Source organism: Corapipo altera, unplaced genomic scaffold (genome assembly GCF_003945725.1).
Source record: "Corapipo altera isolate COAL_440 unplaced genomic scaffold, ASM394572v1 56, whole genome shotgun sequence".
Classification (NCBI taxonomy): domain Eukaryota; kingdom Metazoa; phylum Chordata; class Aves; order Passeriformes; family Pipridae; genus Corapipo; species Corapipo altera.
This window is the reverse complement of record NW_020884896.1, coordinates 4,955,555-4,970,151: the sequence shown is the minus strand read 5'-3', so window position 1 is coordinate 4,970,151 and position 14,597 is coordinate 4,955,555. Positions and strand designations below refer to the sequence as shown.

Here is a 14,597-nt window from a genome sequence, read left to right as displayed (position 1 = left end):
CACCAAAGTTCCTCTTATACTGCTGTTCCCAGAAAGGTTTTCCCATCCCTGCACCTTAGTGTGTGACAGATCCCAACTTTGAACTGGGGAACCCCAAAAAGGTGCTGCAGTGTGCTTGGAGGAGGGGGTGGTACATCTGGATGTTGCATGGGCACAACCCCCTGGGGAACATCTGTCCCTCTGAGGGGCATACCACTGTGGACAGAATCCAAGGACGCAGCGATGTTTTCATCTTCTTCCTCATTTTGAACCTTAAGACTCAGGGTGGGTATCAGTAACTACCTCAGCCAGTCCAGGGCCACCCAGCCAGCACTAGGGGTAGCCTGTTAGTCCTGCCAGCCTCTTCTCAAGGGTGCTCAGCACACCTGCAGCCCACAACGTGGAGAACTCCCGATTTGCAGCTGGTATCTGCAAGGTAAGAGCCCTTTGTGACAATGTCTTGCACAAGTGTAGCTCTACACTGGTACACTGGTGGTGCCCACCGTATCCTGTGGGAAGGAGTTGCATGATTAAAGGGCATGGTGGGTGAAGAAATAGCTTCCAGCCACCTCCCAGCTTGAGCAGCAAAAGCCAAGCATCACTCTAGGTCCCCCTCTTGTGCTTTTCTGTGTGTAACTGTGAAATATTTGTGGCACATAGTTGCTGGAGGCACAACCCACATCTCCCCTCACCCTGCCCCATAACCAAGAGCTGTGCTCAGGCTCCTGAGGGCCCCCAAGGCACAGCTCTGCTCCCTGCCAGGGATAGCTGCTGGTGGGGAGCAGGCTTGACTCACAGCCAGCCTTCCCAGGCATGATGACATCTCGTCTCCGAGGGTTTCCATTGCATTACATGATTAATTAGCTGATTAACAAGATGTTGTAGAAGAATCTGTTCTCTGGACACCAGCTCAGGCGAACACCATCCTCTGTGCTAATGAAACTCTTCTGTTCCATGCAGGCATGCACTAATTTAAGCAACAACATGCAAATGAAGAACAATACAGTGAGTAATCTGGAGCTCTTAAATGAATTAGCTACAGTCTTGCCCAGGCCGTCTCCAAGGAGAGAAGAGAAAGCAGGAAGACACATAGCTCTGGTGGGCCTGGAACCACAGGTCACAGGTGTGGGGGGCTCAGAAGGTGACTGCTGCCTGTCTGCTCCTGTCCGCTCCTGTCCTGCAGAAGGAGGGAGGGCATAAGGCCTAGGCTACAGGCACCAGAGGAAGATGGATGTAGCTCCAGCTGACTGAACATGGTCATGAGGTGCTGCTGGAGACACCTGTCCCATAGGCCAGGCTGTGAGCTCCCCTGTGGCAGGATTAGAGCAGCAGCACCTCAGCACGGTCCTGGGGCTCAAGGGTCCAAGTGAGAGCCCTGGGTGGGAAAGCATGAAGGGGACAATACTCCTGACAAGGCAGAACCAATATCAGTACAAGAGCACCTCCTCCATCTCCAGGCTTTTAAAAGGATCTTGAAAAAAACCAAAAAGACAGCACATAAGAAAGCCACAAAACTGGATTTGCAGCCTCCAGGAAGAAGCCTGCAGTAAGAGGCTGAACAAGCACAATCCCTTTAGCTTATTAGAGAACTGAGAAGCGTTGCAATTCCAGCATGTAAGCTGCCACAAGAGGAAATTACAAAGGGTTGAAGGCTTTTTAATACGGAAGAGGAAAGGAGTTCCTTGTAGTGCAAGCAATGGGACCTGTATCCACTACCCTCAGCTCCATTCTTTTCAGCACACTTTGGTCAAACAGCATCTTTTGGATGTGCAGATCTTTTGGATCAGTGCAGATGTAGCTGGGCCAAACAAGATGCTCAGTCCAATGTGAGGGGGCTGGGCAGCTAAAAAGGTCCACGATTATTTGTGCTGCTCAGATCTAGCTGGCAGAAGGTGGTCAGAGCAAAGGGCTTCTCTACAGGTAAGAGAAATGGCAAGACACAGAGGTTTGCTGTAGCAGTTTTCCATCCAATTTGATTAAATTTGCAGTGAACTGTTCCTGCCACACTATCAGGCATGGCTGATATGGGAAAAGCTGAGGCAGGAGAGAAAACACTGGCAGCCAAATGGCAGACACTTTCCCCATGGCACAGATTCCCTGGCCACGCTTTTAGGCAGAAGATCCTGCCAAGAAAGAGTTTGTAAAAGAAAGCTGGATGTAAAGGACTTCACCCTCTCTGGCTTCATTGCCATGCCCCAGCCACAACGGGCATGTGTGCCAGAAGGGCACAGGGCACAGGCACTGCCTCGCTGCTCTGTGCCACAGGACTGCTTCTGGCAGCTCCCAGGCAAGCCCAGCGTGGAAGAGAGGGCCCTGGCTCCAGGTCCCAGGCTGATGCTGATGTGAGCCCTGTGGGATTCAGTGCTGCAGCAGCAGGACCCACTGCACCAAGACAGCAGGCAGAGCATGGGTGTGCACAGCTCTGAAGAGAAGGACAGGAGGAATCTGGGCTGGGTAGGAACAGTGGGTATTTATCAATATAGAGAATTCTTTACACATTACTTGCTCTCACACACACCCCACATCTGCACCAGGCAAACCAGCACTTCCTCCAGGCACAGGAAAGCATGGCTTGGGTCATCAGTCCATAATACGCTGGAGTGGCCTCCCAGGGAGTCTTAAACAAACACAGGTCACCTTCTGCAGAGGAGTCCTGGCTGCTCCACTCATGAATCCTGCATCCTCCAGAGGCCACAGAGTGTTGTAGGGGCAGGTCAGGCACCTGAGGCTCCTCAGGAGCGCTGGGACTTCACACGGTTCCTGCGGCCGGCTTTGGCCCCACGCTGAGCTCCCTTCATAAGGCCCTTGAACTGGCCCTGCATTTTTGCCCGCTTCCTGGAGGGAGCAAGGAGCAGGAGACTGGGTTGGTGCAGGCACTGGGCACACCTAATGCACAGACATGCTCCAGGCTCTGCAAGGAGTGGCACAGAGAATGACAGGGAGCTCCCAAACCCACCAAAAAAACATAGCAACAAAAAGCAAACCTGTTCCCATCCCTGTGCCCTTCCTGATTAGCCTCACCTTCTGTTGAGTTTAGCTCTGTTCAGGGGGATGTAGGCATAGGGGTCGAGCTGGCCCTTCTTCTTCACGTCACCTTTACCTTTCTGTGGGAGACAATGACATGTGAGAAGATGCAGTACCAGGGGAGATGCAAACGTCCTGTTCCGGTGCAACCCTGCCACCTGGCCATCCCAAAGACTATGATGCAGTGGGGTGCCAGCTGAGCTATCATCACTCATATGATGCTACAGACACCTGCTTTGAGCACTGAGCAGGAACTGTCCACAGCAACGGCAGTAGAGGAACTCCAAGATGGCCTGGCAATGTTCAGAGATACTGAGTGTCTCTTGCAGCTCCTCTTGCAGCAGAGATCCCCTTCCAGCCTTGGTGCTACAGAACCAGACTCCCACAAACAAACGGTGCTTCCTGCCCCAGCAAAGCCCCAGGTATCCCCCCACCCAAACCCTGCAACCCCCTGGGTCCCTCACCTTGGATCTGTACTCTGCACCGAAGGCTGGCTCCTTGTTCAGTGGACGGTGGATCCCAGAGCCTCCAGCTAGAAAACAGAGAATGTGTTGGAAGGGGGTCTCAGGGCTTCCTCTGCTCAGTTCCAGGCTGCAGAAGGTGTTCCTGTTTTTGCCTCCAGCTCTTGGGTGTGAGGTCACCAGAGAGGGGTGGCCATTTCCCACAAGCAAAGATCTCTGCAGAGATGGGCAGAGAACTGTCTGAGATTAACAAAGGCAAATGCAAGGTCCTGCACTTGGGGAGGAGTAACCCCAGGCACCAGTTCAGGCTCTGTAGAGAAGGACCTGGGGATCTTGGTGGACAACAAGCTGTCCATAAGCCAGCAGCGTGTCTTTGTGGCCAAGACCAGTGGTATCCTGGGGTGTATTAGGTTGAGGGAGGTGATCCTGCCCCTCTACTCTGGCCTAGTGAGGCCTCATCTGGAGTGCTGTGTTGAGTTCTGGGCTCCTCAGTACAAGAGAGACATGCAGCTCATGGAGAGGGTCCAGCAGATGATTAAGGGACTGGAGCATCTCTCTTGTGAAGAAAGGTTGAGAGAGCTGGGCCTGTTCAGCCTGGAGAAGAAATGTCTGAGAAGGGACCTCATCATTGTCTCTAAGTATCTGAATGGAGAGTGTCAAGAGGATGGTGCCAGACTTTTCTCGGTGGTGCCAAGCAATAGGACAAGAGATAACAGGCAGAAACTGATGCACAGAAGTTCCACTTGAATATGAGGATGAACTTCTTCACTGTGTGGGTGACCGAGCACTGGAATAGATTGCCCAGAGAGGTTGTGGAGTCTCCCTCACTGGAGATATTCCAGAACCATGTGGATGCAATCCTGTGCAATGTGCTCGAGGATGACCCTGTTTGAGCAGGGAGGTTGAACAGGATGACACACTGTGTCATCCTGTGGTCCCTTCCAACCCAACCCATTCTGTGATCTCTGTTCTAGTTGTCCTACAGCAACACAGCAAAATGGGTATGTGATTCTGGCCCTCTGGGCTAGACTGGGCACAGGCAGAGAACTTACCTCTGTACTGAGAGTAGGTTCCAGCCTCGGCTTCCTCATCATCTGGCTCCTCTCTGAACCGACGCTTCTGGTTTTTCTTCTGCAGAAGCAAGCAGCAGGGACCCTGCAGCTGGCTTGTCCTTACAATTCTGCCTTCCCACATACCCCCAACCTCCTGCTTCCTCCCATGGGCACCCAGCAACCTTCCAGACAGCACATCCCTATCCCAGACAACCTCCTGCACCCCTCCAAGCAGCTGATGCTTGCCTGGTGTCACCACTAGCCTCGGGCACAGCTGCAGCTGCCATGGCACGGGCAGTGGTTTGGCACAGCCGAGTTTCCCAGCATCTCCTCAGGACCACAAGCCCTGTACTCACACTGCGGAGACCCACATCTTGCAGCACATCTGCCATCTCCTCGTCTGCTCCTATGGTACAAGACAAGTGCAGGATACGGGCACTGACCTGGTATCTGGGAGAGCCCCAGTACCATGCCAGCCCCTGGAGGGGGTTGCAGTAGCAGGGTCCCCTACTAAATCAGTACTGGTGGCCGTGACCCCTCCAACCCGCTCCTGATGATGGAGGGGGCTATCTCTCCTGGGCAGTGGCCCAGAGGAGAGCCACTGGGTGTGACACAAGGCTGTACACACTTCTGCCACCTTCACCTATATGCCCTCAAAATCCCACATGCAAATGGCAGGAAGAAAACCATTCAGAAGTCCAGAACAAGTCTAGTGTAGCCCCTGACAGCCCAGGCAGTACCTTTGGCTTCATCATTGTCCATCTCCTCCTCCTCTTCATGGATGATCAGGCGTCCGTCCTCAGACATCTGGAAGTCATGGCTCACTCCTCTGGACCGCTTGGGGCCTGGCTTGGTGGCTGCTCACAGAGGGAGGGGTCAGGGCCTGGGGAAGGACCCACTCCTGGGGGCAGCTGTACCCCCAGGACCCCTGTGCATCACATCAGCCCCTGCCCCATCTATCCCACCCCAGCTCCGTTAGAAGCTTCACTCCTTACCCAGCACCCGCTGGGACACGTTGGGGTCCAGGAAGTTGAGGGGCTCATCCTCTTCCCCTTCCTTCAGCCAGGCCTGGCCCTTGTGCTGTGCTTGCTTCCTCCGCTCCTTACTTCGATGCCGTTCCTCCTCTTCCTCCTCCTCATCCTCCGAGTCAGCCAGGATCTCCTCCATGCTGTCAAAACACAGAGAGGATGATGGAAACAAAACAAGCCCAGGGGTGCAGCCAGCCCCGCAACACACAGCAGCCTCAGAGATGTCTCCATTATCTCTAGAGGCACCAGCTGAGCAGATCCAGCACCAAGCCCTCTGTGAGGGCTGCTCCTTCTTCACCCCAGCCCATCTTCACCTGTCTCCTCTGGGCTGTGCTGGTGGTGCCTCCTCCTCATCCGTATCTGCAGCCGCCCGCTTCAGGGCGCGCTGCTTGCGGTTCCGGGCTTCTGCCTTGCGGATGTTCACCAGCACCTTATGGTACTCAGGTGGCAGCAGCCCCTTCACCAGCTCGAAGCTGAGGGGCACACAGAGAGCAGTGAGCACCCACCTTCTCCTGCACCGCTTCCCAAAGAGCTTCCTCACCACCCCAGGAGACCCTGGCTTACCCGAACTTGCGGATGAACTTGATGAAGAGGTTTCGCAGCTTCATACGAAAGTGGCGTCTCATGTCATCTGAAAGGTTCCCCACGGCCTCCAGCTGCCAGGACAGAGACCTCAAGACCCAAGCACCCTTGCCTTGGGCACTCAGCCTCCCACCCTTCACCTGCATGGCCACCTTGCTCACCCTGCTGTCATTGCCCCATGTCTACTCCAGGCAGGGTCATGGGGAGTCTCCCTGCTTGGCAGGGCTGGTTCACGAAGTTCTCTGACATGTTCATGCCAGCATTCAGGAGAGAGACCTCCCCACTGTCATCTCAGCCACTGAGATCAAGGTTGTTCCTTTGGCTCCCGAGCAGAAGCAGGGTGCAGCTGGAGATGCCCCCAGCTGCCCAGGGCAGCCCCAGCTCTGCCCTGCCACCCTCCTCAAGGCACCCGTGTGGGATCTCACCATTGCCTGCACATGCTTGGCCAGCAGCTTGGTGTCCACCAGCAGTAGTGTGACCTTGAGGAAGCCCAGGGCCGCCTTCACCACATCCCGTGTGCGGGAGGCCAGCAGCAAGCAGATGTTCTGCAGGAGCTGCTCCACCACACTGAACTCCAGGTGATCTGCAACCATGGTGGGAATCAGCCACAGCTGGCCTCCTTCCAGCACCTGCCTTTGCCAGAGTGCCGTGCCTCGTCCCACCAGCCCCTTGCTCACCTTTGAACTCAAAGAACAGGCGGGTCAATGCCAGCACGGTGCAGCTGATCATGGTGACTGAGCCAGTGAGCCCCACATAGATCAGGAGCAGGAACCGCTGCATGGCCTCTGCAAGAGGGGGATGACTCAAGCTTTGATTCACTCTGTGACCAGCAGCATCCCTGGACCATTTCAGTGAGATGCTGGGCATGGGTCTGATACCCCTGGGGCCAGAGCAGCCGTGGGGCTGAGCAAGTGGAACAAGGAGCTCACCTTCAGGGTTGGGCCCAAAGCGAATGAAGGCATGCCCCATCTCCACAAGCAGCATGAAGGCATTCTTGCGGGCCCCCACCGAGACCTCCTTGGTGCATAGGATGACCTGCAGGCACACAGCCATGTCACACCACTACTGCTACCACCACAGCCAGAAACACTTGGGTGCTTCCAAGGACCATGCTCACCTCTGGGACCAGGGCAGTGACGAAAGGCTCGTGCTCTGCAGAAAGCTGCTTCACAATGTGGAACAGGCATTTCAGCCGGGGCTGGGGAAAGAAACAGCCCAGCATCATTACACCCAGGGACACACACATGGGTGTCCATCCCCTCCATCCACTCCATCCCCTTCCTCCCGGCAGAGGTTGATCTCCACCACTGCAGCCCTTGCTCTCACTCTCTTGGCTGGGGATGCTGCGCTCTTGAGCGAGTCCAGCAGTGCTGTCTGCAGGTCCTGCAGATGTGAGCGGACAAAGGCCTGGCAGGGAGCATGGGGAGCGGCGCACACCTCCTCCAGCACACGGTATGCCTTCTTCTGCACGCTGCGCTCTTTGCTCTGCAAGGACAGCCAACACACTCCCACTGTAAAGGCAGCTCCTCACCACAGTGTCTGAAGGGACCACTGCAGTACCCCACGCCACCCAGCAGAGACTACGGCAGCTGTTCAGGCCCACAAAAAGTGAGTGCAAGCTGGCAGCAAGCAGAAGGTTTGCCACCACACCCCCTGGACCTGTCAGGGCTGGGGGCCAACTGACCTGGAGGGAAGGCTGGATGGTGCGGTACAGGGAGTCCAGGGACTGCTCATCAGCATAGGGTGCCATTGCCACTACCAGATCCAGGATGGAGAGTCTGCAGCAGACGAGGACACGCAGGTGATTAACTCCGGCATCACTAACACCACCCGACCAATCTGGGACTCTGGCTCTGAGTCTCATCAAACGCACAAGAGTGGCAAAGCCCACACAGGACAGTGCCCTAGCTCTGCTCACCAGGAGCATGTCAGGAGTTTTACCCTTTAGCATCAGCCCCTGGGCATTACCTGGCAAACTCAGAGCTCTCAGGACTGGTCAGCTTCGCACTGGCTTTCTCCAGAAACCCACACACCATCTGCAGGGCAGGCACACAGAGCAGGATCAGAACTGACCAAAGAAAGTACTTTTACAAGAGTTTGCAACCTACCGGACAGACACCTTGCCACAGGATTTTGTGGAGACAAGAAGCATCAGCAGGTCCAAAAAGAGATGGATAAATTGCATCAGAATTTTTACATGATGCACCATATATGACTGCAAAATTGGGAAAACCCAGACCTCCAGCTGGAAAGGGCTCCCTTCCCACAATGGCAGGAAGGACTGCTCTCTGCTCAGTGTTTTTCTTTCTGTCCTTTCCAATAAGCCCTACCAGACTGGATCTGGCTTGGAGATGCTGGCTCGAGCCAGCACAGCTTGTCCCACTGTCCAAGGGCCCCCTCACCTGGGGGTCGGTGATGGTCAGGTAAGCACGGACAGTGTCCAGCACGGAGCGGCGCTGAGCACTGCTGCCCCCATCCTCCTCAGGCTGGCTGTACACATTGAACAGGATGGGCAGGAAATTTTTGGCAAAGCGACCCACTTCTGCCCGCTCCGCATCTAGGGAGAGGATGACAGGGAGGTATGGACCAGCATGTCCCTTCTCTGCATCACTGCAGGGTACAGGGACCCACCAGGAGGGTTCATCTCCCCCCAACCTGTCTCGCAGCCTTTGTGGATGAGGGTGCGCAAGGCCTGGCACACGGTGGGGCGGAGGTCTGGGCGCTCGCTGATGGCCATGCCCAGGGTGCGGGCCAGCCCCTTGAAGGCCCCCAGCACATCTGTGGGGTGGGTGCAGAAGCCAGGCAGCAGAGTCCAGACCTGGAAGGCAAAGGCGGGAGACCAGCAGTTTCCACCAAGTCACAGCTACCCAGCCTGGCATGGGTACAACATAGCAGTGCTCCCGGGCACTCCTTGTTACCTGCCACTGCAACGTGTCGTAGAGCTTGGCCTCCACACTCTTCCCAGCCTGTGTAAACTCCTGGGCTACAGAAAAGAAGGAGAGATGAGCAGAACAGCAGATGTTGCAAAGCCCTACTACACTCCAGGGAAGGGAAGGGAGGTCCCACAGAACACTCTGGCCTGCTGGGTGTGCCACTCTGCTCACCTCTGTTTTTCAGGGCGGCTGCCAAGGGCAAGAAGTAGCTGGTGAAAAAGCCGAGCCGTGTTCCCTGCACATAGTCCCGCAGCACTGGCAGGAGCCAGCTGCGGGGGAAATCCAGTGTCTCCCTGGGGAGGGAAGGCATGGGTGAGGCACAGGGCACTGATGGCATCAGCCCCTGGACACTGGGCACTTCCACCCAGCCCCAAAGCTGGGCACAGGTAGGCTCGGCAGCCAAACACCTCCAGCACTGCATGAGGACTGAACAGAAATGTAATGAACAGCTGCAAAATTGCTACCTTGTGACTATACTCACTCCTTGCCGTCAATCTCCAGGGGCACAGCTTCCAGCAGCACCTCAGGGCCCATGGTGCTCACTGCAGCCCCCACTGCCTGGTCCACTTCAGCGGTGTAGGGAAAGTGTGGGGAGAGACGCAGGTCACACAGCGACCGGAGACACTGCCGAGACAGGGCAGGACAGTCTCAGAGGGGGGCAGGTCTGGCATGTGTCACTCACTATGTCTTCCCAGGGATGCCAACTGCCCTGCATGTCCCTGTGCTGAGTCCCAGAGCTGTGTATGCTCTGCCCACATACAGGCAGGACGGCAGGCACTAGCACAGCCCTGCTCCACAGCTGGAGGGGACAACACAGCCTGGACAGCAGTGCAGCCACCCCACCCTGCCCCTGTGAATGAGTCTGCTCTCCCAGACTGGCTCACCTTTCTCACGATGGGATGGCACTGCTTCCCGCATGTCTCGAAGAAGACCTCCAGCACCCGCAGCACCTCGTCCCACGCTGCATGGAAACGGTATGTCAGCCCTTCCTCCACTGATCTGGGGAGAAGAGAGCAGACGGTCATGCTGGTAGCAATCAGGGTGCCCACCAGGCCTGCCAGACCCCATCGGGGACCAGACAGATACTGGTCAGAGCTCAGCCAATCTCATGGGGACAGCCCCTCCCACACCACCGCTCCTCACTTGAACATCTTGCACAAGTAGGCAGCAGGGGCTGGGGCAGATGCAGAGACAGTGCCCAGGTCCTCCATGTGGGGAGCAATACACTCACTCAGGAGGGTCTGCAAGGACAAACAGGGAGAATGGGACAGCCGTGGACCATGGAGCCCTCAGCCCAGCAGACACAGAGGGGCACACCACTCCGAAACCCCTCAGCAGAGCCCCCCACAAGATATAGGGCAGCCAAATCAGCAGAGGTGCCTGCATGTGGTACCTCCAGGGTCTGCGCTGCTGCTGACACCACCTGGGAGTGTGAGGAGAGGAAGCAGTTCATGGCAGCAGAGAAGAGCCGAGGCAGGTGAGCCCAGCACAGGTCCTTCTGCAGCCTAGAGAGGAGAGACAGGACAGGTGAGAGACCAAGCAGCTGCCTCTCCCCCTGCCCGGCCATGGCCCCTGCCCGCACCTGCCCAGGTTGATGTGTGCCCGCTCCATGGTGGACAGCCAGGTCAGCAGCGGCTGCAGGTCACTTGTGCTGGGCACATAGTCATAAAGGGCCTGGGGAAGCAGAAGATGGGGTGGGTGGCATAGCACTGCCAGTTCTGTCCCCTCTCACACTGGCACTCTACACTCACGGTGATGATCTGGGCGTTGAGCTCGGCCGGCAGGCAGGCCACGCTGGCCTGGGCACTGAAGAGGCTGTGGAAGGCTTGCATGGCACACGCTGTCACCAGCTGCAAAGGACACGATGTCAGGAGAGGGCCTCTGCTTTGCACCCACTGTCCCCCCACTCCAAAGCAGGCTCTGCCCTGGGAAACCCAGCACTGCTGCAACTATGACCCACGTACACAGCCTCTTTCTTCCACAGCAATCAGGCCAGCAAAGACCAGCTGCCCTGGGCTCCTCCGTGTTTGCATTGTGCATTTCCACAATCCCAGTGGGCAGCCAAGGGAGTTTGATCCCTTCCAGAGCGCAGCCAATGAGGAAACGGTCTGCCCTTGCTATCCCTGCAGCAGCAATACTCACCACATGGCTGAGGGTCATGACACGGAGCAAGGTCTCACAGCAGGTCTTCACCATGGCCGCAGGGAAGCAGGGCAGTATGTCCCGCAACAGGGCAAGGACGTGCAGGGTAGTGGTGGCCTCCTTGGCACCTGCGGGAGCAGAGCAACCTCTGAGCCTGTGGCACCCCACGACAAAGCCCCTGTGACAGCACTGGGGCTGACTCACAGAGCCAGGGTGAACACTCCCCTGACTCCTGAGAGGAGCAGAGGTGAATAGCTGAGGACCCTTCAAAACACTTTAAGTGCCCCAGAGGTGTCTCAGACACTCCCCAGCAATCCAGGATGCTGCACCCCCCCTCTTCCCTTCAAGTCCTTATTCTACCACAGTGGCAGAGTCCCCCAAACTCAGCTGCAAACCCCAAGCTCCAGTGCCCCACACCTCCAGCTTTTTCAATCTCCTGCACACAGAACTTGGCAGTGGAGGGTGCCGCGGGGTGATTCTCAGGGGCTGCATCGCCAAACATGAACTCGCTGCCCCTCAGGACAGAGCACACACCATACTGTGCTGCTTTCCGCACCTGGGGGAAGAAGAACCCAGATGAGTAGGGGATATAGACCTGGGAGGCAGAGCCAGCCCCAGAAACGTGATCCAAAAGCAGTGTCATCTTCTGCCAGGGGCACTGGGCGCTCACCTTGGGCTTAGTATGGACACAGAAACTCAGCAAGCCATGATAGACCTGGAGGGTGACAGGGTAGCTCCAGGCTGCCAGGTCCTGCTTCCGCAGCAGCGTGGCAAGGCAAGAGAGAACCTATGACAAGACAGCACCAGGAGTGTTAGCATCACTCCACAGAGAAACCCCTGCTCACTGCAAGGCCCTCAGGCCGAGCATCCAGCACCACCCTACAGCAGCAGCCTTGACCCCAGCTCTCAGCAGACTCTGGGTAGAGCTGACACAGCTGGTTGCCCCTTGGCTACTCACCCAGCGTAGGGCAGAGGTAGAGCTGCTGCAGGCCTGTGAGGACACAATACTCATGAAGGCTTTTGAGGCGTCTGAGAACTTTTTAATAAGTACAGGGCTTGGGACCCTGCCAGGAGAAGGAGGTATGTCAGTGGGGTGAGGAGCAGACAGCTGGTGGCAGTTACATAGAGAACTGCATCACCAGCTTGCCCTGGTTGGGTCCTCTCCCCAGCCTGGGGAGGGAGGACAGCACCAGTCCCTCTTTCAAGATGGGGTCTGTAGCTCTCCCCGTTCCTCTGTCAGCCACTCACCGCTTTAGGACAAGATTAAGCAGGTAGGCAACAGCAGACAGTGACTCAGGGGACTCCACTGCCTCCAGTGTGGTCATCTGGGAACAGAGGATGGGTAAGCAAGGAGGATTGATGATTCACATCAGACCAACCCTTGGGGAGGGGGCAGAGAAACCAGGAGCAGCCGAACAGCATCTCTGCTGAAGAAAGACACTTGGGGCCTTGGCTACCAGCATAGAACCTTCCTCCACCAACCTTCCTGAGAGCCCACCCTTGCTGCCAACAGCAGCTCCCCCCATGCCTCCTCCCCATGGCCATCACTCACCAGTGCGGCAAAGTACTCGGTCTCGCTCTCCTTGCCCCCGCGGGAGCGGATCACCTCTGTCACAGCCGCCAGCACAGCACAGATCTGTGAGAAGCAACCACAGCAGGTCAGTGCTCTTCGGCCTCACACCCAGGGGTCCACCCTTACCAGATACCCCCTTACCCAGCCCGGCCCCTGCCCCTACCTCTTTGTGAGCGGCGGAGTTGGACTCCCAGAAGCGCTGCACCTTGCTGAAGGTGACATTGGTACAGTCGCTCAGCCCACTCAGGAAGGTTCCAGAGGACTTCTCCGTGGCCACCTCCGCAGTGTCATCCTCCTCCATGTGGAGCTGAGCGCTGTCGTTTGCCCGCCCCAGGTGCAGGGACCCCGATTGCAGCTCATTGTGCAGCTTCACCGCATCCACCGTCAAGTTGCTTTTCTCTGTGGGGGTGAGACATGTCAGACCTGCAAAGTCATGTTGCTCTACACCCATCCTGAAACACCCCATGCTCCTCTCCTCTCTCCTCCCAGGCAGACTGGCTTGGCCAGAGCTCATCTCCAGCATGTGAGACACCGGTGCTCCTTCACCCAATGGCAGAAAGTACAGTAATAATTAGAAAGAGCTCCTCATTCCTGTGAAAACAAATCAGAGCACAGTCCAGCTGCCTCCTGTGATGGAGGAGAGCATCATGTCTACACAGACATGTCCTGGTGTGCCAAGGCTTTAATGCTGAGGTGCTTCTTGCACTCTGCCCTACACATCTTTCACAAGGAGCCATGGCAATCAGACAAGCTGGACACACACTGCATGTTCCTCTGAGTAACAGACTGCAGCCAGCTGCAAGAGAATAGTATGTGTTGCAAGACTTGTTTTTTCGTGTGTAGGAGAAAGATCTTGGCCAGCAGCAGCCAGGGCTCTCACAGTGCCTGGCAGATTTTGGCTTGCTTTCCCCATCATGAATGGAAGTCACGTCACTCACCGCACCAGACGCCACACCAACACTTACAGGTGTGGCTAGGAGCTTTGGGGAGCCTCTTAGAGTGACAGGCGCTACAGCATACGGTGCCCCGTTCCGCTCCTCAGGCCCGGTGCCACGGTGACGGTAACGAGAACACACTCGTGTCCTCCTCCCCGGTTTCCTTCCTCCGCCTCCCCCGGGACTGTCAGCGCCTCTGGGCCCTCCGCTCCCCGCCCCGGCTCTCGGAGGACCCCATGCTCACCCTGCAGCCCCCCCGCGCCTCTGTACGCCGCCAGTGAGAGCCGGGCACAGGTGGAGAGCTCCCCGCCCCTGGGCCCTGTCGCCCCACCCGCCCCTGTGCTCACCCGCGGGCCGGCTGCAGAAGCGGCTCCGGGCGGCCAAGCGGTGCTGGCGGGTCTCGGGGTTGCAGTCGCTGCTGTGGCCCTTCCGCCACCGTTTGAGCTTGGCCGCGGCCCCCGAGCGGAGCCGCCCGCTCCGCGCCATGCTGGACCCGGTTCCACGTGCGCCCGCTCCCTTCCCGCCCCTTCCGCTTCCGGCGCCTGCCACCATCTTGAGTAAGGGCAGCCCTAAGGGCAAGCCACCTCCCAGCGGGGCGGGCGGGGGGCGGTGACGGGGCTGGGATGAGAGACCTGCCGGGCGCGGGGGGAGCTGCCAGCAGGAGCCTGTCAGACACTCCTGTGCCGGGGCCGCGCTCCTGTGGAACCGTCCAGAGCGCGCCCGTAGCCGCGGACGAGCGGCCGCGACGCGTTACGCATAACCAAGCGTGCATTACGTCACGATGACGTCACGCACTGAAGGTCGCACCGCCCTTCGCGGCCGCGCCATGTGCTACGTGCGCCTCCGACCGGCACCCGCTCTGCGCATGCGCTCCCCCCCGCGGCACGG

General features: G+C 57.4%; 1 protein-coding gene across 1 annotated transcript; it reads right to left on the bottom strand.

The window, feature by feature from the left end:
- Positions 1-1,614: 1,614 nt before the first annotated feature.
- RRP12 (ribosomal RNA processing 12 homolog) lies at positions 1,615-14,551 on the bottom strand. The gene is made up of 34 exons (XM_027648170.1): positions 14,057-14,551; positions 12,938-13,173; positions 12,754-12,837; positions 12,450-12,526; positions 12,160-12,265; positions 11,872-11,988; positions 11,619-11,757; positions 11,202-11,329; positions 10,811-10,909; positions 10,642-10,733; positions 10,453-10,564; positions 10,203-10,300; positions 9,944-10,058; positions 9,541-9,683; positions 9,231-9,352; positions 9,045-9,109; positions 8,782-8,944; positions 8,529-8,683; positions 8,095-8,162; positions 7,811-7,904; positions 7,453-7,611; positions 7,244-7,324; positions 7,056-7,161; positions 6,804-6,911; positions 6,552-6,709; positions 6,109-6,200; positions 5,859-6,017; positions 5,512-5,684; positions 5,257-5,373; positions 4,873-4,922; positions 4,517-4,595; positions 3,468-3,535; positions 3,001-3,083; positions 1,615-2,814 (listed from the first exon to the last, which is right to left on the bottom strand). Exons 1-34 carry the CDS (start codon positions 14,259-14,261, stop codon positions 2,712-2,714), a joined length of 3,954 nt encoding a protein of 1,317 aa, XP_027503971.1. The 5' UTR covers positions 14,262-14,551; the 3' UTR covers positions 1,615-2,711.
- Positions 14,552-14,597: the final 46 nt, after the last annotated feature.